The sequence below is a fragment of the Lepisosteus oculatus genome, chromosome 27 (genome assembly GCF_040954835.1).
Source record: "Lepisosteus oculatus isolate fLepOcu1 chromosome 27, fLepOcu1.hap2, whole genome shotgun sequence".
NCBI classification, from domain to species: domain Eukaryota; kingdom Metazoa; phylum Chordata; class Actinopteri; order Semionotiformes; family Lepisosteidae; genus Lepisosteus; species Lepisosteus oculatus.
In genome coordinates this window covers 8,805,833-8,830,781 of record NC_090722.1, presented here as the reverse complement: position 1 = coordinate 8,830,781, position 24,949 = coordinate 8,805,833, and the positions used below count along the sequence as shown (strand labels likewise).

The 24,949-nt window shown below is 35.7% G+C and overlaps 2 protein-coding genes across 2 annotated transcripts in view; both read right to left on the bottom strand.

The window, feature by feature from the left end:
* Nucleotides 1–483: 483 nt before the first annotated feature.
* On the bottom strand, nucleotides 484–11,904 carry LOC107075421 (tapasin-related protein-like). The gene is made up of 6 exons (XM_015336495.2): nucleotides 11,799–11,904; nucleotides 8,351–8,704; nucleotides 6,612–7,028; nucleotides 5,558–5,656; nucleotides 3,933–3,972; nucleotides 484–1,983 (listed from the first exon to the last, which is right to left on the bottom strand). Exons 1-6 carry the CDS (start codon nucleotides 11,869–11,871, stop codon nucleotides 1,968–1,970), a joined length of 999 nt encoding a protein of 332 aa, XP_015191981.2. The 5' UTR covers nucleotides 11,872–11,904; the 3' UTR covers nucleotides 484–1,967.
* Nucleotides 11,905–15,220: 3,316 nt separating this feature from the next.
* iglon5 (IgLON family member 5) overlaps nucleotides 15,221–24,949 on the bottom strand; it is a 199,561-nt gene continuing 189,832 nt past the window's right edge. Inside the window, exon 8 of the mRNA XM_015336582.2 lies at nucleotides 15,221–24,762. Coding sequence (XP_015192068.2) covers nucleotides 24,659–24,762 — 104 coding nt within the window. The 3' untranslated portion in view covers nucleotides 15,221–24,658. The remainder of the gene's footprint in view (nucleotides 24,763–24,949) is intronic.

Below are 24,949 nucleotides of genomic sequence, written 5' to 3'. Positions count from 1 at the left end.
TTTTTTCTATTCTATTTATTGTAGAACAGTTCTTTTAGCTTAATGCTTTTCCAGAGAAGGCAAAAAATACGATTATGAGAAACAACTGATACAGAGGTAACTAGAATAGATTGGTATAATATCTAATAGATATGATATGATGGGTATCTACCTCAGTGTAAGATACAGTAAATATTGTAATTGATGTGAATTATCAGTCAGACGCCTGTTCTTCTAATGCAAACTGAATTGCATTAATAACAGTGATGTTATAACAGTTCAAGCTGAGGCTTTGTGCAAATAGGTGAGGTTCATAACATGACTATATTCTAACTCAGGGAAATTTAAGCAGGGACATTATATGGAATAGAAGGGGTAGTAGATTACAGTTTTTAGAAGAAATAGTTTAGTTAATTAAAAAAAAGTTGTAGTTGTAGTAACTTCATATTAATAAAATAATACTGCTCTGTTATTGTTTTTCTAGATATTCTATCGCTTTTTATTCGATACAAAGTATCCTACTGAAATGCAGAAATCCATCACACGTACGTGAGAAGAACATTAGCATGAGAGCGAAAGAGTTAAAGGAATATAAACAGGAACAGAGACAGTTTACAGCTAGTTGAAAACACTTTAGCACTTAAGAAATTTGACTTTAAAGGAAATTATACAATAGTTAACAGCAGTCCGACAGTTGCCAGGAACTCAGTTGCATCAGACACAGTCCGACAGTGTAGCATGTTTTACACAGAGATAGCTGAAATGTGTGGATAGATCAGCTCGTCATAATTAAAAAGATGTGGTGGTTCACAAGTTTGACACTACCATTAAGTTGAAAGTATTAATATATGCAGTACTATTTATATCATGTTGAAAGATGTGACAATTACTCACTCAATGTCACTCACCACAAGATCTGTCTTCAGGAGTAAAATTATGATGTACTATTTCTTTTCTAACTGCTTTTATTATTTCTGAAGCTTTTCCTTAGAGTTTAACATTGTTCTGAACATACTATGTACACAACAATATTCCTGTACACCAGCACTGAAGATATGTGCACAGTTAATTAGATTGCTGCTGTACATACTCGGGGTGTTCCAAAATAATGGCAAGCAGGATTTTTAGACTTGGGGAAGCAGAGAATTTAATTTTTCTATTTTTCTTTCCATGTCCAGAGTTGGCACACAATGAAAAATAGCGTGTTAAAGTAAAAGGAGTATGGTTACACATACTATATACTGTATAAACTGTTATTACATTGATGAATAATGAATAAAACACACTAAATTGATTCAGTTAACCATATGTCCTCAGAACATTAACTAGAAGGCATTTTCTTTTTGCAAAATTCAAGCCAAGAACATTTTGTCAAGATAGCATGTCTACCGTAGTTGATATTTCATTACACTGATATTGTGTGCTCGTAAATGCTAGCGAAGAGATGTTTGCTGGAACACTGAGAATTGGTGCTGTCAAAAGCAATAAGGACAATGACAGCAAATATACAGGAAAACATTGGTGCATGTGCTACTGGCAATATCAGATTCAAAATAAAGGTTTTGATGGTGGATAATACCCTAGCATTTTAAAAAGAGACATATCAAATCAATCAATTGAATCAAATCAAATCAATTGATTTTAAATAGTAGAAAAGGTTTTAAAAGTCTTGACAGTTTTGGTTCAGAGCTCATGTGATACTATTTTTTAAGATTTCAAATATGTACTGTAGAACAGAAATCTACAATAAAAGAGTAGTCAAATTCAACTAACTATAAGTAGAGAAAGATGATGCACCTTTGTAAGTTGCACTGTTCCACATGAAAAAATAAACATAACACAATAATTATACATAGCCATCTACAGTAGTAACACAGAAGAAAGTAAGTCTTCAACCAGAAGTCAATAATTGAATGATATGTATTTAAAAAAAGAAAATCCAGAAGCATTGCATACTGTATTTTCACACACATACGGTATGGCATGAGTTACTTCCTTGAAGACCTAAGGAGAAAACAAAATGCAATTAGAAAAAGCTTAGAAGGCGCATTTTCAATTGGTCTGCGTTTAGGGTTGATGTGAAAGGCAGGTAAATTCAAGACATTCAAAGAAACGTACTTGTATGTTATCATTTCAATTGGAGTTTTATTATTATTGGGTGAAGGTCCAACACAAGCTTGACAAAAAACAGACAGACATTACCAGCATGAAATAAGGTACAACTTTGTAACAGATGATAAGATCATTAAGAGAGTTATGTTATGTTGGGTTTTTTTCAATCAAACAGACATGAAAAATAGTTTCTCTGTAGAAAGTAAAACAGAGCAAAACCTGAGAACTAAAGGTCAGTGTTCAAAAGAGAATGAGCTCCCACATGACATGGAGAATGGAAGTTTATTATTGTGTGCTAACAGCTACTGTATGTATCTGTCTTTGTTATAGAGTCTATAACCAATGTTCAGGAGTGAGGATCAATCTTATGATATACCCCACTAAGTCTTAACATGCCTAATGGACACTTTTTCCCAGCATTCACCACTACAGGTATTGTGCAGTACATATCCCTGTTCACCCATGCAGCCCATTAGCACTCCTGCAGAAATTCTTTTGCTCAATCCACCTTAGCAAGAGGGGTTCCGATGGTATTATTGTCAGGCTTCTTTTTCTTATTCCTTAAACCAAGTAAATAAAAGCCAAATCAGTATTTCAGATTGCTTATGCACTAAACGCATCTGGCAAGGGGACGTTGGAGCCCTGGAAGAATACATAGGGTCTGTCTCTAAAGGTTTTGCACAGGTGTCAATTTACAGAAAATAACTGGGTGTTATGTCTCTATAAAATTCCATCCAGTAGATGGGAGTGCAATACCACACTTAATGGAGTCTGCACAAGAGTCTAGGGACTGTACTAAAGAGAATTGGATATTAGAATTATGGATAAAAACATCCAGGAGGATTGGTTAGTAGGGACAAATTAGACAGACATGTTATTCTGGGTTTGTTTGTATATATCATTCATATATATTATTTTTGAGAATTAGTCATTCTTTTTCCTTGAAAAAACACACACATTATTTTCATGTTTTGTCTTCCAGTTCAATAAGTAATATTATGTTGAGGCTAAATAAACAATCGTACCAAAAGAAGTCCTTTTGCTATAGTGACCTCTGCTGTCTGTAATAATTTGATAGTCATTGACTGATTTAGCTAAGAAGACTTCTGCAAATTTGAATAGCTGAAGATCTCTACATTCCTAGTACTCCTACTAATGCTCCTCAAGGGTAAAAGGCCTGCAGTTTTTACACAAACATTTCAATGAGCATTTCATTTAAGCAAAGAAATAGCTCATTTGACTTCTTGTTTAAAATGATTGGCTCAGTGAAGTAATTAATAGAATGAAAACCATATTGCTCTGTAACCCCGATGCTGGGGTCTCCTCATTCTTTTCAGCATGCCTGGCCTTCCGAACAGCTTAGGTCTACATTTAAAGGTCTATGTTTAAGTATTTTGAGTAAAATAACTTTATAAAGATTGAAAACATAGCATCAGGAAGTGTTCCATTTAAACAAACAAGGAGCCCATTAACTCCCTATAGTTTGTAAGTAGATTTAGTTTTTCAATATATTTGTTTTCCAGAAAACACAGAAATGCACAACAGAAACCTACTATTTGTTTTGAATTTTCTTTCTGGACGAATGTTCCCTCCTTTGTACTTTTCCCTCCTCATAATAAAAACGATTTGGACTTTTTCCTGAGCCATTCCTTTGACATTATAATATAATTCCAACTTAAGAGAGATTTCTTCGTTCCCTCCTCATCTTTGACATCAGAGCCTTCCAAAGAAGCACTGGCAGATTTGTCTGGACTGTTTTGCAGTTCACTTGATTTTTGCCATATTATCTCATTACACACCTATTTTGTAACTGTCCATACTTCTAAGTACAAAGAACTTACCCAAAATATTGAAGACGATTCTCACAGCAGGACTTCAGGGCTGTGAAAGGAAGTACACAATGAAAGGATTAATAAAAAAATATATAGTTTCCACTGTATGGTCTCCTGAATGTTTTACATACTGCTGCAGTTTTCTTTCACCATGTCAGTCTTTATGTGAAAGAAGACGACTGGATGCAGATGAATGGCACATAAATGCACAAGTCAAATATCAAATGACCTAATTTTGACAAAATATTGGAAGTAACTCAGTCCCCACAAATTGAAATTTTCAGATTTTTCATGGAATTGTTTAAACATTTACTACTAAGTTTCTAATCCATTCTTTCTTCAGTGGTCTATACTGAAACCCCTTCCAACTAATGGAGTTTCAAACAAATGTTTGGGCCGAGATTAAATTGTTATCCTGTGCACTTCTGCCTACCTACAATACATAAATACTGCATAACACTTCTTGCTTATTCACTTGCGTGGTTTTTTCTCACATTTGTTCTCACCAAAACTCTCTGTAGCTACTGTTTTTCTTCAACCTGCTTGAACATAACGAGATTCTTCCACTGAGTCAGAAGCCAAGAAAGCAAAAAAAAAAATTCAGCCGATTCAAAAGTGAAATCTAACTGAAAGTTAGACCTTTTCAAAGAAAAGTTTCGTTAGCGCATGTAACGTTTGCTCTCACCAGAGACAGACCTCTCCTGTTACTCTCTGTGGCTTATCTTTTCTTTGCTAAAAGCAATCCAAACTCCGTTCAGTTGTCCATTTACAGTACCTGATCTGAAAGCGAAACCAAACCTGAAAGCGTAGTTTTCTGGCAAGTCTCTCAATGGTCCGTTGTGCCACTTTTCCCTATCCAGTCATAGCAGTCCACTCACAACTTTCCCAGCAATTTGTTTACCAATCCTTTGTCTCTTTTCAAAGCAAGCCACCCCAGCCTGACCTCCTCATGCCTGGACGGTGGATCATCTGTGAAGGAGAGTGGAGTCTCCTTGTCTTATGCCAAATTGAAAACGCAGTTCTTTGATCCTTGTCTCTCTTGCTTCACAGAACATCTCTCAGGTGTCTGCACTTCTTTTCCAGTTTCTTTTCCCGACACCTTCCATCTTCAGCTTCCCAGTGTGACCATGTTCATATTGATGTTGTTGTTGTCTCTTTTCCCCGCTGCAATTTCTGGCTTTAGCAACGAATGCTTCCCAGCCATTCCTTTGATTAATGCAAAATTCTTTTGTCGCAATCACTGTGATGAATTCCCCTGTGATGAATTAGTGCTGCCCCTTTACAAGTTTGAGTCATTACGTACCAACAAACCCCCACACAATAGCTCAGGTAAAGAAATGAATAATTATGCCACCAATTGAATTAAGGGAAAACTCACCGAAGGTCAGATTGTGCACGATCAGAGTTGAAGCTAACGAGGTCATTGGCCCTTATACCCCTCTACTTAAAAAAAGCACCATGCGATCTTCAATGACCAAGTAGTCAGGAGGTCTCTTTAACATGTCATCTGAAGATTGCAACTATTACACTGTGTTCCCAGTCTCCATATTGGAGCACTCTTTTGGAAAGTCTGGGAAAAGCATTACCTTGTTATATTACATAACATTATAATTAAAAATCAAATTAGTCTTTACCTGCTGCAAAGAATATACAGAATAATCCACCCAGAAAACAGATTTTGAAGACATTTAAGCACCCAGTTGCTTGAAATGGCAAGTGTGCTTCGAAAAGATCTTAAAGACATAAAATAAAAAGGTTAAGTTAATGGTCTATGAGTGCTTCAAATACTTGCAGTACTTCTGAGTAAAACTGTTTAATATAAATCTTTGTTCGGCCTGCGGCACGATGTCGATTAGCCAAACAAACGAGTGGAAATTTAATTATATATTAATCACTTCCCCTTGTCTAATTTTAGTTTCACATTTTTATCTCTGAGACACCTTAATCCTTTATTTTCATGTTATAATATAGAACTAAACGTATTATTTTAGTCTCCCTTTCTAAAATCTTTCCTATCTCTCACTATGACCATGTTTGTACATTGCCGTGCTTCTTTTTAAAGTGGATCCTATTAAATAATCATTTTGTGAAGTTTTGTTTCTCCTTTTTTTGGCTTAATTGGGCTATGAAAGCAATACTGTATGACTCAAGCTTTCTTAATATGTTTACTTTTAAGATGAATCTGATCTGTGCTTCAAGCAGAATATCTTCAAACTATTGCTATTCATTTTGTCAGTCCATATCTGTGCTATTCCTTTTTACATATCATAATCTTTGTCTCTGTATCTTGATTGTTTAAAAATATGAGATAAACACTAGTATTTACTCTATAAGGTGTTGTGACAAAGGAAGCAATTGTTTGCCTGGTCTTCCATTTCAATTTTCTACTGATGACGTGCCTTATCACAGTCTATGTGAAGAAAATTAAAATCCTCCATGATTACCACTTCTAACTTTACATATACAGTACAATTGTATTATAAGAATGCAGTTTTATTAATACAGGCAGGACATCTGAGAACAGCATGGATTTGTTCAGACACTGCATCATCTTTCCAAGATACTGTAATTTAATTTGCTTTGAACAGAATGTCATAGTGCCCCAAAGCCACCATAATTCTAGGGAGTGGTACCATTGTATAGTTTTACTTGTGTGGTGAGCATTACGGTAAAAGTAAGTTCACTCACCCCACTTAAACTCTGCTGTGAGAGGGGCTTCCAGTGAGACATGGTATATAGTACACAAGTATGTTCCTCCAGTCATATTAGGATGAGCTACTTGAAGGTGACTGATTACATAGTCCTCCTTGCTGCTGTTTTCAAACAGATGAAGTGTCTGAACTGCAGTACTGTGCACCTCGTCAATACCATTTTCAAAGAAGGTGCTGTGATCTCCCATGTGTTTTTTGAGAGAGGCGGTATGAACAGGGCTATTCTCACTGCTTCCTAGATTCTCATTAACTCCTCCATGGAGATCCCAGCTTCTACTCCATCTCACAATTATATGTGAAGGGTGGAATCCCTTTGTCTGACACACCAGACTCCATTTTTCTGTGGCTGGATTAGAGGGCATTTGTAGGAACAGCTTGGGGGCAGATGGTGGAGCTGTCAAAACAATACATTTGTTAGTTTATACTTTAAGGAGTTTACCTTGTAAATGTTAGATATATTTATATTTTCTTACATTTCATTGGTTTGGTCAAATCATAATTAATCCGATGTGGCAAAAACATTGAATAGGATACCATATTGAAAGTTTAATTAACATAACTTACCTGGCTGAGGAAATGGTAGCCTGGCATTAGTAATAACTGTAATGTTCTCTAAGTGCAAAACTGACTGGGTGTCTAACTTCATGAGGAATGAGCTAAGGAGCCAGTGAGAGAGTGAAGTTGGGTTGGAGGGAGGGGTGCAAAAAGATGTGCAAGGGAGGAGAGATATTTATATGTTGAAGAGTGAAACTGGGCAAAATTAAAATTTAAACCCCTCCTGAACTTCTGTTTAAAAACTCTGTGTATTAAAATACATACAGTAGTCAGTTGCAATTTTATGCTGTAATTGGTTAATAAACGTGATTTGCTTTTACAAAACTGAGGTGCCACTTTAAATTAGACTGGAAGACAAAAGGCATGTACAGATTTGAAATCAAATATATAATAGCTACAGGCTTGAACTAAAACTGAAATTTAAAGATTATACAAAACTAGAGATAATTAAAGCTTTTTGTTATATCAGTTAAAAGAGACAGAGAAGTACCGCATTAAGGTATGATTACCTTTTATTCTATTTCTTACATGACAAATCTGAAGAAGTGAATAATGTACTAATCTTGCAGTGACATCTAAAAGAGTTTCATAGCAGAGTGTTCCCCTAGGTCCTACTGATAGCTCTTATATTAAGTAATGTATTTTGTGTCAGAGTTTAAAATTGTACGAAACTTTATCATGGTAAAACACACCTGGGAAATTGATAAAATCAGGCAGCGCTATGGCGAAGTGGGTAGGTTTCTATACTTTAGTAAGTTATGGGTTTAAATCTCAGGTGGAGTACAGCTCTTGTACCCTTGAGCAAACTGCATTGGGTTTCTCAAGTTAAATGGCTGTAAATGTGCATTGCTTTGGAAAAAAGAATGACTTGCATATGTTAGTAATAATTAAATTTCTTTTGAAATTAAAAGCACTTAAGATGTGATAGACATGTCAGTGTCTAATTGGGTTGGATACATTTTAAAATGTGATTAAAATAATAAATAAAAGGCAGTTAAAGAGAATTTCTAGAAACATATTTAGCTTCCATGATGTTCGAAAAGGAGGGGTCTTTAATGTGAAAAAGTGAGCATTTAAAACCCATAAGGGAGTCCAAACATCAACAATAACTATTTAAGACATTAACGCAGTAAAATATCTGTTTGTAGTGGGGTTACTTACAATGGATGTGTAGCTCTGTACCTGCTCCTGTGCCATTGCCTCTTTGCCACACATTCACAGTGCAGTAATACATCCCAGCATCCTCCAGAGTGAGATTCGTGATGACAAGGGAGGCTTCTCGGTGCGTAAGTGATGGCTCTGGCTGCGCAAGTGCATGGCGTGTTCTCAGGGGTACTTGTGTGCTTTCACTCAAGCTCTGCCCATGTTTGGCTTTATACCACTGGACCGCACACTTTGTCGAAGGGTCTGCTTTTCCATCTGGGTCTTCAAAACTGCAGGGCAGGATGACTGTGCCTCCTCGATTTTCCTTTATTTCCCGCAGGGATTGCAAGACCGTCAGAGCTTGTCCGTGTCCTAACTCGTTAGAAGAAAAATACATAAAAAGAAAATATTTCAAGGTGTTTAATTGCCCAATAATGTATTGGTCATAGTGTACCAGTGGCAGTCAATAGAAGTGCTCAAGGAAGCTTATTAGCTCCATGAAGCAAACAAAATGACCTTGTTTATATGAGATAGAATTCTGCAGCAAGAAGCTATAACACAGCTTTCCAAATGTATGTTACTGTATGTACTGTATATGTTATTGCATATACAGTATAATGCAATATATTACTTATATTCATTTGTAGGTTTCTACTTCACACCACTCTGTCTCTGCCCTGCTCCCACTTCCTCCACTCTCCCAGCTTTTGTTCTCCTATGCTATATAAACTTTGCTGTCTGCCCTGTTTCTCACACCTGAAGAAGGCTCCACAGCCGAAACATTGTTTCCTTTCTTATCTTTTCAGCGTGGAACAAACCTATTACTTGTTCCTTTGCAGCCTATGCATGTTGATGCAGCTACCCGACTGACCTATTTCTATTTCTATTACTTATAATACATACAGTAAGTAAGGTTAATATTCTCGTATAAACACAATAGTATCTCATATAAATGAGATTTTATTTTTCTCCATGGCACTAGTAAGCTTTTGTAGTTCACCGAAATGATAAGTAGTTATGCTCCATAGTAACACAACAGAGAATTTAAAACAATAGAATTTAAAAAATGAGAAAATAAGTGCCTATCTGTGTTTTAAACATCAACATCAACTATATGTTGTTGAAAATATGTTTTTTGAACATCTGTAAGGGGCTTTGCTGAAATATACATGGGGTCAATATTTGCTTTTTAATCCGATCTGCTGCAAAAACCTTTCCAAGGTTTGGCTCCCACGCCCGTTGCTGTCTCTGTCCCAGGCTCCCAAGCCCTCTGGTCTCCCTATCTGTTGTTTGTTCCCCTGTTCCATCGGGGTTTATTTTTTGTTGTGCATGATTTTTTACCTGTTCTGTCTGTTTTTTTGTCTTGCTCCTCCAGAGCCCAGACCGCCCCTCCCCCTTCTCTACTCAATAAAGGTTTTTTTACCCCGGAGGAGGGCGTAGCTCTCGGCCGTGGACTCCCGGAGGTTTCCTTTCAGTTAAATGAGGTTTTTCCTCCCCCCAGTACTGTGGAGATCTTTTTGGGCATGAGGAGCTGCCCTTGAGGGGGGGGGGTACTGTCATGCCCTGTACACCGTGAGGGTGCTCTACTTCACTCCTTTTCCTAGTTACCTGTGATTATTCATGTCTTTCTGGTGTGTCTTGTTGTGTAGCCTATTTACTTCCTGTGTCTGATCTGCTCCTGGCTTTGCATTGAGTGTACGGATGTCGTGAAATCCGCCTAGTACCAGGTAGCCCCACATCCGTGGCCTGAGGACATAGGTTTCTATACCACCTGAGCCTGGGCTAACCTCTGTGTTGCCCCTTTTACCGCTACACATAGGGTCTCTACTGCTCACCTAGCCATTCCACGGCATGCCCTTTCCTAAATCCGTGACACTAAACATTTCATATATATCCGTCCATTTTCTAAACCATCTTATTCAGGGTCATGAGAGAACCAAACCTTTTCATATATAAAAAGGCAAGCAGTTTTATATATACAGTATACTGTAAACATAAATATTTAAACTACAAATACACATTTATATAAATGAATATACAACATATTTTATTCGTAAATATTAGTTTTATGTACTACATTTTTTAATTCCCAGGCTGTTGCTTTGTTGATGACAAATATACAAATACAAACAATATTTTAGCTAAATTAGTTTGAACAACTAAACAGGCTACTTTTTGGCAGTTTTAAAAGAGGAAAGCAATTAACTCCAAACAAGTGATTGCTCATGCAAGAAATGCTTTTTAATGCATCTCCAATTTCGCTGTCAACATTCTTTATCTATTTTACCTAGATATGTTAGTAGCGTACATTTATAATGGCAATTTAAGCTCAGAAGAAAAATGCAAACAGCAAAGCCTACACAATATAATTATTTTTCATCACTTTGAGTTTCAAATGTTTCCAGACTGACTGCTGAACAATTTCATTTCGTTGGACATTACAGTTACTGCACTACAATGAACTGTAGTAATACAAACAAGCAAAAAAGAAGCATGGTAGTTGTGCAATTAGTGACAGCTACAAAGAAAAAAAATCAAAAATCTAAGTACAATTTGTAATAGTGTCTGTTTTTTGCTTTCTTTCTGCTGTGCAATCCAAGTTCTAAAGATCAGTCATTATTTTTTGTGCTTCATTTTATGATTTTGTCAAAACTGCATGTCAGACAAGAACTAAATAAGAACTCAGAAACTAGTTCTCAGAGGACATAATCCTGCAGGTTATAGAGGTACTTTCAATTAGCACATGCATTCCCAATGGTTAGTGTAATTAAGTAATTAAGAGCACAGGTGAAACCAAATCTCCTGCATTCTTTGAGGGCAGAATGCTCTTGCTTTTCCAGCTTTACAGAGAAGTTAAATTGCACTCTACTTCTGTTGCAGTTGTTTAAAGCTGCTTAAATGTATTTTGGATTTATTTTTAGAAGGTTACTTCTTCAGTACGTAAAAGTTAAGAACAATGGTTCTTGATTACATAAACAATTTTATTTAAATGTGTTATATTTAAAATTATTTATTGCGTGACTAATTGTGCTCTGTTTCTCTGTTTAAGAGAGAACCCTGTACAGAGAGCATAATTTCATTTCAAAAGAAAATTCAGAAGAATTGCTCTTGAGAATTCTGATTGGTTTTCAATTGTTAATTCACCTGTCTTTAATAACAAAATTGAAGTGAATTCCTGATGACGTATGAACAAGTTGTTAGTAATTGTTGAGTTCAATTTCTTTCTCTAATGTAACTTCATCTTCCGATGCTACACAAAGAAGAACAGCCATTTCAGGTATTACTAGCATTATTCATTTCTCTTATCTTAAAAAAAATAAATCTTACACAAGCACACACAGATGTTACATGCACTAAATAACCTTAACATGAATCTCTTCGCACCTTTTCTCAGTTTAATCAGATCCCACAAAGATTAAAACAAACAATAGTCGTAGTATGGAGTGGTCCAGTATAGAGTACTCACCTGGACTTAATGCCATTAAAAAAATCACTATATGGAGGAAGGTGCAGAACTGGGAAACACGCACTTGTCCCATGCTATGCCTCACGTAGAACTGCAATGAAACAGAATGCATTGTCTGTGTGCACATCAATCTGCTTTCTTGTCTTTGCGAAACGATTCACATATGTGTGCAGGCAGTAAATCTATGTGCCGCATTCTGGTTGCATGATTGCATAACTAATGCCATTTTTGCTGTGAAAAAAATTAACATACGATTTCCTATGGAAGGTCATTTGTTGAGAACCTTTTATTCGCTTCTGGGTTTTTGGGTTGGGTCTGCAGCTAACATCGCTCTCTTGTGCTCTTTTGTCTGAATTGCTCACGCATTTACTGTACTTAGGTTTTGATATGCAGTATGAAATAGTATGTGCTATTGTAGGTACAGTATTCCTGTAAGCATAATTAGCATGTTCAGTACCTACAGTATGTCTAACAAAGTCTAACAACTTTCTGGGTGTACCCTTCTTCAAGGATAAAAATCTGCATTATAATGTACAGTATAAGTGGAACCTCTATGTCGGTGTCTTTTAACTAGGTGCTTTAAAAACCTTTTTAAATCCATCACAGGCTATTTGAATGGTTTATATCACTATCATAATGTTGTAATGGTATTCATAATCCTTTATTAACATTTCTGAAAGTCAGCTTTCATGAAAACCCTAACCCTAAACTTAATCCTAACTCCAACCTTCTCCCAAACCGAACACATTGTCTGCTATGACAAATGTGATGCAATAATATTAGACAGAGGCAGCCTAAGTGTATAGCAATATATGCATAAACAGGTCTTATTGCTATTATATCATCACAGATGTGGCTGTATAAGTCCACATCCAAGTAAATGGTGACTGGACACATTGTGCCCTTTGTCAGTGTTTTTATCTGGAGATAACAAGGAACTGCTGTATTAAATGTGGATGGAGCACTAATCTATGCTGCACCAGTTACTGGCAAATAACTTTTTTTTTCTGGTTAAGAACAGAATAATTAGTTTTATCAATTTTTCTGTAACACTAAACACCATAAGGTAACTCTATTAATGTGAAGTTAAAGTTAAACTAAAATTACCATTTCATGTTATTCTTTGATTTTGAAGTCAATCAATTTCACTGGCTTAGAATCATAACCTTTATACTGTAAGTAGGAAATTGCAGGTAGAGTATGATTGATAAACATCTCATTGTCCATAGTTGTCCTGATTTACAGCAAGCACGTGAATTGTGCACTGATAAATCCAGGCCACTGGTGAAAGGAACCAGGTTCACAGCAATTGTGCGGCCATGCCCAGTGCATCTTGGGTACTAATTTGAGACATTCAGGAACTCTGTTTCCATGTGAATGCAGCTGTCTGTATAAAGCATTTCTGATCAACAGAATCAAAACCATAGTCAAAAGCAGTCTTGTGATCTACAGTATGAGGGTGTATTGATGTAAATAATGGGAAAGCCTGAGACATTTTGAAAAAGGAAGAGAGCTTTTAGTATGTCTAGGATGGAAACTGTTGTAAAAGAGAGACCTTTCAAATACACTGATGTGTATAGTCCCAGGTATTTGAAAGATGTTCAGGAGTCAAAAAAGGAGTCATGTCAATTTCTAGGGAGAGTTGTATGCTGTAGGAGCATAAAAGGAGCAGGTTCTGTTCACCCTGCATAGCAACTAGGATAGTTTGGTCAGTGTCCAGGGCAACACCACTAACCCGATTATAGAAAAGATTGTTGAAATAAAATGTACAGTATTTCGGATGTGAATGAATTAAGCTATTTTTATCATTATATGAATTGCGAGATCCTGCACTGTACATTTGCTGAATGTGTGTGTGAGTGAGAGAGCTTTTAGATCTCTGTCCTTGGAATGAAATATTCTGCAATACTGAAGCATATCAAACACGACTTGCATAAGAGCATGCTTCATTTCCTTTTTGTAAAAAATGAAGATCCTGGGCAAGCTGTGTCATTAGGCTCTCAAGAAAAGCAGATATGTGAATAGTTAAGCAGTTCTGGGTAGACATAATTGGGCATTCTGGGATGCCAGGCTTTGGATGTTTGGATGCAGGTAGACTTCAGACGCCTGTGTAATAAATAATAAGGTGGTAGGCCTCAGATACCTGGTCTGGAAAGAGGGACATGTCTGTGCCACTCATCTTTTGAAACTCGGAAAGCTCCACAATGCCTGACAGTAGAATTAGTGCTGATAGGAGAAAAGCCACGTCGTTCACTGATGTCATTGCAACCTTTAATTACCTATAATTCATTATTCTCTGAAAAGAGGACCCTGACTTACTAAGCCCATACTTGTTGACCCATGTTAGCTGGAGATTTCCTGGTCACAGCTGGCAAAGTGACATCAACCAGAAATGAAAGCGGGCTCAGTCTCTAAACTGAAGAAGTCCTTTCAGAGGCAGAACTACCTGTAAACCACTTAGAACAAGATCAGAGGTTATGTGCGTAACTGTTCTCTTTTTTACTAATGTTCTTAAACTCTTCCAAGGATTAAACAAAGCCTTTCTTAATTTGTTCTAACTTCTTTAATATGTTGAAAACGGAAATTTCTGGAAGCAGTTTCTGAATGTGGTTTTGTTTTTTAAAAGTGACGACGGTGAGAACTTATCATAAGTGCATACACCACAAATTAGGTTGCGTATATATTGTGCAAGACAAATGACCTAAATAAATGAGTGTTTGCAGTATCTGACTTATATCACGTACTCTTATAATTACTTGATTAATTTTAGGTGCGTTTAGTACTATAGTTTGCAACCTAGTTGTCATTACTTTGTAGAAATGAGACATCAGGCAGTTTTTTTTATAGTCAGATTTTCCTTACAATTGAGCATTTACAATTTTTAACATTTGGGCTGTATTCCAAAAACATTTAATATGGCTAGTGCTTTTTTCCTACCCACAAAATAATAATAGTATCAACCACATCTTTCTTGGTGCTTAGATTTAATAAAGTATGTCTGAATGTTTTGTTTTGAATTTGTACAATTGCTAATTTAAAAACAAAAAACAAATAGGATTTGGGAATTTAAAAAAAACACTTTCAATTTCATTGTGACATTTGTTACTACAAATATCCATACTTCACAAGCACAAAAAATAAATCCCTTTCTCAAATAGAGACATTGATCCAGGAATCCAGTATATACAGTATATGGTAGATTTTCACAGGATGTTCATATCCTTTTATTTTATCTGGTAATTTCCCCTTTTTCAGTCTTCTTTCTGAGACTCCATGTTGCAAATCACTTTGCAAAAGAGTTCTTTTGCGAAATGTTCCTTTTTTGGCTCAGATTCTCTTCCAGTTTTGTCCTTTCCCTATTGGTGACTTCAAGCAATAATAACAAACAGTTGGTTCCAGCAAAATCAGACATGAGAAATATGTTAAAAACAAAGTTCTGTTTATTTTTTTTTCATGGATTTTGAAAAAAAAAACAGGATCTTCACAACACAGATTTTTTTCAATGTGGAAGACAATGGTTCATTTGAAGTTGGATACATTAACTCTCAGGTCTGGAAGATTAGAACCCAGCATGCCTGAAATGGACAGCCAGACGATGCACACATACACGCACACACATATAGATATACAGAATCTCCGGACTGGTTGATGCGTCCTGACATAGCGATGCTTTTAGCAGAGGGTCTGTGCTGGGTTGACTTATGAAAACCTTGTGGGAAAAGGCCAAAGAAGATAAAGAGAGGGATGGAATTCAGTTAGTCATATCCAATTGATTTATCATTATTAGTTAAATTCTAATATACATCTTTAATGACAATGACTAACTTCTCACAGCTACAGATAAATAATTATTTTAGGGGAATTATTGTTTTTATAGGGCTGCCTGTATCTATTGTATTCATGATTTATTAGAGCAAAGAAAATGAAACTGAGATAATTTGTTTACTTTTCAATATGTCCTCTTATTTTTGGTGCCAAACCATTCTTTAGCGCTGCAACAGCTGCTGAGCTATTGTTCTATATTGTCTGGAATTAACTGAAGAATGTCAGAACCTTCGCCCATGCTTCTGATAACTAGTTTTATTTGGTTTTTAAATTAAATCTAGAATTTTTCTAATAATAACCTTTGCAATTTTTTTGTGAACAGTATATTTCTTATGGTTCCAGCTTAAGCTCAGTTTGCCATGACAGTGATGGTGCAAACTTCTCAATGTAGTTTTAAACTCATCGGTTCTAAAGACTCAAAAATAATAACAACATTTTTTTCCTAATTGAAAATGTATCATGTCAAACTCTTATGTGCCTAATTTATGTGCTCTTTTTGCCCTCAAAGTTAGTAAACGAGGTAAACAAGGGACAGCCGGGATACAGTCTGGAGGACTGCCAGTTTAAATCCAGTTTAAATTCAGGCTTTGGCACAGGCTGACTAGGACCAAGAACTCAAAGCAAGTCATTAAGTCCAGCCAGGGTGCTGTGGAATTGAGAAGACAAGGGAGGAGGGGAGATTGGAATCTGGTGTGAGGACTGCCAAATTCAAATAAATACTAGTAAACTCAATCATGCCATTAAGCTGTCCCTTAAGCAACCCTTGCCTTGAAAGGGGTACCAAGAAAAAGTATTTCAATCATTGTTATTAAAAATAAATTGAATACATGATCACATCCCACGTAGAACTGAACTGATTGATTCAAATACAGGAGTGGGCATTTTCTCAGGGAGTGGGTCAGTGATACTGTAAGTCATGTTGATTTGATATTTTAGATCGGTCAGTATCAAAAGTGGAAAAAAACAACTGGCAAATTTAAACTCATATAAAAATAAATACATCATTTTTCAACCAATGTTTTTGCCAGCCTATTTGAAAAGTATGTTTGCCGTTCTCATCCGTAATTTATTAGTTCTCAACTGTGAGTTTATTGGTACAGTTGTAGAGAGGTAGAGTGAGTGGAATGTTCAATAAACCCTTGCTTGATCTCTTTCCTGATTACAAATATAATGCCAGACAGCAAAGACTTAGCCTGTATAATGACAGGCACCTACAGGTACGGTACCTACTGTAATTCGCCATCTATCTACCTAATGTTGGCCTTTCTGTGTATGACACAAGTCTTTCTTGTCATTGATACATAGTACCAGGTCTAAAAAAAGCTCTGTCGATTTGCTGAACTTCACTTGATAATGTATCATATTAGTTAAATCTCTCTACAGTATTAGCTATCTTTATTTATATGTCTATTTGTTTCTATGTCTACGTGTTTTGTTGTCAGCCATTACCACTAGATACATGGTATCAATAGGTTTGCTTTGCAACATTGCTTTATAAATTATAATGTTGTGCAATATATTTATAAAATAATGTCAACGAGGCTGCATTTTTTCATTGCTAATCAATGCTAATTATCCTAAATTAATTAATACTAGACTGCTAATTAAAACAAAAATGCAGAAGCGCATTTCTAATGATATAAAAATAATTTTGCTTTTACGATTTAAACCTGATGGCCATATGAGTTGAAATGTGATGCTGGTTCCCCGAGATCGTAGCCCAGATATTGTTCAACTGTATACTGTATGTCCTGATTTAGAAGTACTCATTTGTACTCATCTGTGTTAGTGGTATCACTGAACTACAGCTCCTGCATCATTTATACTCCTATGCCTTTTGGATACTATTTTCAACAGCAATTTGGTATATGAAAGAAAATGTGGAAACTGGCACAGTTATAGAATTATGGTCAGGCAACTAATGTGAATAAAAACTTATCTAAGCTGTTACCTGATAATGATAATGTGGTAAATACTTGGGCAGATAAAGAGGTATACTGACATAGTTTCTTATAAGTGACCACTTGTGAAAAGCAGATCTGTTTTGTTGCTTTAACTGGTATATTATTTTGATTTTTTCAGTATACCATTTGAAAGATCATATAAACGTCTGTCAATAATCTGGTAGCAAGTGACTCTTGGATTACTTGTTCAGTTAATTGCAGTACATTAAGTAAGCTATTTATCATACAGTATGTAAAGAGTTCAGAATTGGCTACTTCAGTATTAACATTTGTGTGTTTTACTTTTATAAAGTATGATTTGCAGCCCCTAAAATAAAGCATTGTATTTTTAACATTTTTTTATGAAGTACAACTGTTGGCTCTTATATTTGCTTTTAGTCTTAAATTGGAAACATATCACATAGGTGGCCTTAACTGATCACATCTCCTCTCTTCAAACCACTGGCTCACATTTTTTCCCAGGATTTTATTCAGATTTTCTGGGATCTTACATATGAATATATGAAATATTTGCACTGAAGCCCTCCCAAATACCCCTCCCCCCTTGAAACCCTAATATACCCCACACAAGACTCAGATTTTCAAAATCCATATGCTGATAACATTTACATGCTTTAACCCACATTGATATTATGACATCTTTTATGGCTAGCCATTATGTACATGACGCTTAGGAATTTAAGGGTGTCGTGATTCGGTATTAGGCATCCGAATGGTCCACTCCATTCCAATGAAAAATGTTCCATTGCAAAACAGGATGCATGACAGGGGAGGTTCTGGGGTGGAATAAAAGCACTGACCATGTAACCTTCTCTTGTGCTTTTAGAAATTCTACCCATTAATATTTTAAAGCTGCTGAGAGTGGATCATCAGCTACATCAGCTGTAGTTAGACTCCAGTGGGTAAAATACATGTCTTATGGTAAGATAGCAGAAACATTGACTCTGCTGTACCAAGGTGATGTCAATATCAAACTAATGTGCTAATGCTGCTGACTGGATTTCTCTCTCTTCGCCTATTGATTCCTATGACATATGCCGATCGGACAGTTCTGACTGTGCTTTTAACAAAGATGGCAACCCAGTATTGCATAGACATCATAGCAGATATATCAACTAATGTTTGTTTCTCTGATTTACAGAGATAACTTGTGTTTGTTTTTACTTTTCTAGTTAGATTGAAAAAACTGCATAGCTCAGGGGTGCAGTTTTCCTCTTGTCTGTGTTGAAAATGTTGCAATGCACTAACTCAAGTACAATCTCCTCGTCTCCTGCAAAGGAATTTGTTACTTTTTGGATTAATGTACTTTAGATGTGTGTCTTTAGTCAAAATACATATCCAATAGGCAAATGGGGCTTTGTTCTTTTAGAATGAATTAAACTCGCCAACACAAACTGCTCACTGTTGTAACCTACTGAAAAATCTAAGACTTTAGCGGTTAATTTTCACAATTTTCATAAAGGAAAATAATTTGAAGGTGCTTTTGGGCATGGTGATGTAAAAGCAAACTTTTCAATAAGGGCATGGTACACATAAAAGTGATGCAACTTCACAAAAGTACCATAAAAAGGTTAACTTATTTTTTTTCTGAACAGAACTTTAGAATTCAGATAAACAGATCCCTTCACCAAGGTTCAAATCTAATTAATTACACGTTTTTAAGGAGACAAAAAAGAAGCAGCTTACGATGTTAAAGTTAAATACGTCAACAGCCCCACTTAATATGGATAATCCATCAAATAAGTGGAACAAAAATGGTGTTAAACCATCTTTCATGAAACATATACAAATATTGCCAATTAACCTGATAAAAATAATGTTCAATAGATCTTAAGTACACAAGAATGTTATAATTACATGATGTCAAAGGAAGCACACAGTCAATGCCATTTTGATATCAAAGAATCATGCTTCAAAGATATATGACTGACTACAGTCCCTCTGTGATACCTTAATTAAAATAAATCTGGCTTGGTGGAACTTAATAATAACCATGAAACCAGATATTCTAGTATAATTTTTTCAAATGGTAATGCCTTGTTTCCAGGCTAGACATCTCTCCATTATAAAATGCCTATGAAGAGGGTCTTCTTTCTTCTTCAGCCTCTCTCCCATTCTTTAATTCAAGTCCAAAAACAAACTGCTGTCATGGCAACAAAGTTCATGGAAATCAACAGAATATTTCAGTTGGGTTGTAACCAGGTTGTAACCTGTGTCACCACTGGAAACAAGGCACAGTCTTAAAAAAGGGTCACACTGAAATGAGGTTGAAATCATGAAGAGGGACTCACTGTTCTCAAATGATTTTAAGACACTCTGTCATACTTCCTTTGTTTAGCTTCAGTATTGGGGCTGATATGTCGAACAGGAAATAAACAATGTGGTTAGAATACGAAACTAGACAGTAAAAAAAGTCCAGTGTAGATGTGATGTGAAGCTGTATGGGAAGGAAGGTGAAATGTCTCAAAGCATTACAAAATGTGGGGTTGACAGGAAAATTTGGTAGAAAGACATGACCCATTTCCCACAAATCAATACCTCTCTACAGTATAAATATGGGCCTTAAGACTTCATATGCCAGCATTCTTCAAGAAAATACCCCTCCAGAAACCTTAGTACCCCTGTGAAGGAAGGAACCCTTCAGCCTGTTTGGTTTCTCATACATTTATGGTAAATTCCACATCCAAATAGTTATCCAAATCCTCTCAAACCAAGAGTTAAATCCAGAACATTTCCATAACTTGTTATGTTTTCATCTCAGTCACATAAATTAGATTTCATTTCTAGCTCCTGAATTCAACTTTAACATTTTGACATTTTCATCACATGGTAGTAGTTTGTGAGGCTGTCCTGCATAAATAATGACCAGACCAGAACATTCTAGAAAACATAACAACAGATAATTTAATCACATGGGATTGCTAGAAATATTGCTTGTAATCTGCAGTTGCTCTTTTTCTGGGTTTATAATATTTTCTTGCTCCTTTTAATATACAGTTTACATTCCAGATATATAGTAGTTCACCTTATAGCACTAAGGTTGATACACATAAGACACCAGGACAGTAGGATTATAACAAAGTTAGTCAGTGGATCACCCAAGCAGCACATATGGTATGTTATGGTACATTCTGTTATGACAGAAGCTATGTGATGAAAGCAGTTTTATCAAATACTTTATACGCCCATGAGTGACATATTTACATTTGGGGAAAAAAGAACTCATCCTCACTTAGCAAGGAAATTAAAATAAATAGATCAGTGTGTGATTCAATGTTTCACCTTGCTGGGTCCAAAGTGTTTGGACGATATACATTTCAGATCAGAATGTATTGGGCTTTAGGAAATGTGATTTTCATTACATGGATTAATCGGTAAAGTTATTTTACAGAAAGGTATAATATGAGTATATTGTTGCAATACAAATCACTTTAAGGTCAGGTTTTACTACACTGTACCTAACTGAACATATTTCACACGGACCAAACTAAACAAAGTTGAGGAGTGACACGGGTCCAATTACATATTGCTCCAGTTCAATGTATTTATTTCTTGCTTTTTGTCTTCTTCATAATCTTGATAAAAACCCTTTTATTTATTCTTATTCCTTTAACATTATTGTCTATATACTGTATAGGAAACATCACTGAAACACTCATCACAAACAAACTCATGTTCACTTTGAGTAAAAAAAATACTGCTAGAAGAAAAAAAAGAGAAACTGAATACACTGTGAGAGTGAAAATATGATAAAAGTGATAATAATGTGATAAGAATTTTTTTTTATCACTATAAAAAAATTAAGAGACCATATCAATGACAAAACTTAATCATACTGAAACATTTCCCATAAACAAGCTCGTGCTTTTCTCGTGCTGTGCCTAGGAATCAAATATCATTTCTCCTTTTAGCATGTTATCTTGAAGTGTTACATTTATCACTTTATGCAGTTGTTTTTTGTCCCTCATAATTTACATTTTACTTAATCATAGTTTAACTATGATCTCAATGAAACAGCATTAGAAAGGGAACAGAAAGAGCAGGAAAAGATACTGCTATACATTCATGAAACAAAAAACAGCTGAAATTCACTCTATTGCTAAACAGGAAAAAATCCCTCACACATTGGGAAAATGAAATTACTGTAGTTTTCTTAGACACTTTGTACTGTTATCTGTTATCTTGCAATTAATCAGAAACAACTTGTATCTTTAGAAATAGGAAAGCAATGTTTTTAACTTTTGTTTGATTTGAACTCTAAGTCCAATTCTGAAATCTCCTTCAATTCAGTAATCACACACACTGGTTGTGGTAAGCACTGTGGACAGTGCCACAGCAAGAACGCATTTCTTTGCGGAACTTCTGCGGACGTAGTAAAAATGTCAGTCTTGACAGGTGCCTAGTTTCAGAGCAGGATGTTTCATCTGAAAATTGTGATTAAAATCCCCTCAGGGAAAAAAAAAGGTGTTCCTTTGGTGTTTTAATACATTACATTAAAAAAAATATTCAGGAAAAATTAGAACTCAGTTTAGCTTCTTAATAAAGTAGCTCTGTTTGAGACATTCATAGCAAAATCATTTATATTGGAAACTGCATTGTCAAGCATAGTCCACTACATCTACTTTATCAAGTAGAGTATAAGGTGAACTTTTTACTATAAATCATTTGAATGAGTAGTGCTATGAGAACATAAGAACAGTTACAAAGAACAGTCCATTATTAATCTGGACATCTGACAGTAGTTTAGTAAATCTGCATTCAAATATTAGGTATTTCAGCAGGAACGTCCCAGCTTGATTTTAAAGAATTTAATGGATGACATATTAATGAGCCATTTTAGATACTTTTTTAAAATACTATTTTGCATTTGTTTTTATATATCAACCATTGCCTTTTGTCACGGCACACAGCACCTGTGCTACACTAGAACAGTGAGGACAGGAGCTGTACAGAAATGCTCCTCTCACTCTGAGGTGCTAAATTCTCCAAGGTGCCTTCCAGGAGAATAAGCAGCTTAGGAGGTCCAGTGCATGGCTCTTTGACTTCATTACAAGCCCACGGGTGCCCAGGAAGTTACAGCAGTTACTGTTTCACTTAGAGCCATGAGACTCCTGGCCATCTGCTCCTATCCCTACTGGCCTGTGCTGTGCTTGTCATTCCTTGCCACTTGCAGAATCCCAATGATAGGCTAGTATTATACACACAAGAATAATCTGGGCAAGCACTGTGCTTTGGAAAGCACCTTTATTGGTAGAGTCACTTGGTAACCCTCAATCAGTGGCATAAATAGGACTTTCTTCCATACCACCCAGCCTATTCATTTTCAAAATCATTTGGGAATGCATTAAAACCTGCATCTCTCACATACTGTATTTTAAAGTTATAATGAAATATAAGACAAACTGTAATACTGTACATGCCATAGTATTCTTGTAAATAACTCCAGTATTAATGTGTTCCTTGAGTGACACAAAAAGTAACAGAATTTACGTGGAAATATGACTCTGTCAGATTGGAAACTGACTATGCGTGTTTGCTGGAATCAGTAGGAGTAGTCCTACTGTAGCTTTCTGAAAACGTCACAGATTATGAAGTCACAAATATTTCAAGATAAAATTACAATAGGCGCAAACAGAGAACATTTATGTATTTGTTTTCCAAGTAAACAAGACTTGGAAAAATTATTTGGGGTTAATTTGAAAGGGAGCAAAGTTAAAAAAAAACTAAGCCAAAGCCTTTAAAATTAAAGGAACCTTTTTATAAATGAATGGGTGAAGACTTAACTGGCTCAACTCATATTAACTATTCATCAGAACTGAAGTCTTGAAAGAGGTAGATCTCAGTACTGTTTGATCACCTCTTTCTTAGATATTTAATTGGTCCACTTTACTATTTGTTTTAGCTTCATTTCTAAATTTTAATAATATTAAATACGCTAGGTGCCTAAAGGACATCTTACAGGAGCCGAAAATAGTCCTAGAGCTTCCATATTGGTGTACCGTACTTGGATTATTATTTTTTTTTACAGCTTTTGTCTCAAGCTCTGCATTCAACCACAGCACTATGCTCTGTGTTCACTATGTTCAAGCCTGGTGCTAGGTACTGTACAGTATGTCACATATACTGTAGCTCCACTCCTTCTCTCACTGCTAGAAATCTGCTGTAATAAAACACTGTTTCTAACAGTTGTGAAATCATACTTGCACTAGTTGCTACAATGGAATGACCTAACATTTTTGTTTGCATTCCTTAATAATTATAAATTACTTATTCTAACTATATGAATTGACTTGAAAAGAGGCTAAATGAATTGCCTTTTCTGACCTTTCCTTATTTCCATTATATTACATCTTATCAGATGTGGCAGCATAAAAGCTTTCATTCATGAAATTGCAGATTTTATAATATTTCAACCATGAAATTCACTTCAGCTTATTTTAGATTTATTCCCTTTTCATTTTTAGATTTAGTCCCTTTAAAATTTTTAAATTGTGTTCTGGAAAAGTTGGGAATCTGATGCTAAATCCTTTAGTATTCTCAATGAAATCAAAATTGCATATCAGGTCAAAGATTCCCTTCTATTACACAAATCTATAACAATGTTAAGTTCTTGCAATCTATTTGGAAAAGCATTGTGGACTGGGCCTCTCACGTCAGTTTACAATATTTATGACTGGTCAAATTTGTTCCAACAGAAAATTAATTAATTCACTATCTAATCTCTAGATAATAGACCTATAGATAAATTCAAAACACTTCTCAGGCTGTGAGAAGCAATCAGGTTGTCTAGTGTGGCTATAGTTTAAAAGGTACCCAAGATGCACAACCACACTGTGAATAGCAGAGCTGGCCTGATATAAACTTTACTGGGCCGATTAAATGTCAGTGAAAACGAGGAAAGATTTTACTTCTGTTATCATGGTTGTTGTTGTTATTAGAGGGAAGAGAGAAAGAGCCTCTTTTTTTGAGAAGAAAATGACGATGAAGAAATGGCTCTTGGAATTAATGCATAATTTTTTGTTCACAGTGATGGGTTCGTAGTTTCATATCTTCAGATTCAACTTGTCACACTTAGATCTTCAATAGGAGAACGAGGAGTGCTGGCCAAAGGAACCACATTGTCATGAAGACCCCAAAATCTGATGCTGCAGCCCCGTTTTTTGCTGCTCCAGGTCCTGGGAGAGATGAAGAAAATATTACTTTAAATTAACAACACAATCAACACAATCCACTTTATTACACTAGCCTCTGTGTCAGTCATACTTGGCAAAAAACAAAATTTCACAGGTTTTCTTTCTGAAAATTCTGACATCAAAAAGAGATAAATTATTAGAGCACTTAAATACAATGGGTGGGGCACAT

What these genes read in the sequence shown, in the direction of transcription:
- LOC107075421 (XM_015336495.2), bottom strand. Translation starts at nt 11,871, where the DNA reads ATGGGACAAGTGCGTGTTTCCCAGTTCTGCACCTTCCTCCATATAGTG. An exon ending in TACAGAGCTACACATCCATT is followed by an intron (nt 7,029 to 8,350) that starts GTAAGTAACCCC and finishes TTGTTTTGACAG; the next exon opens with CTCCACCATCTGCCCCCAAG. An exon ending in CACAGCAGAGTTTAAGTGGG is followed by an intron (nt 5,657 to 6,611) that starts GTGAGTGAACTT and finishes TATGTCTTTAAG; the next exon opens with ATCTTTTCGAAGCACACTTG.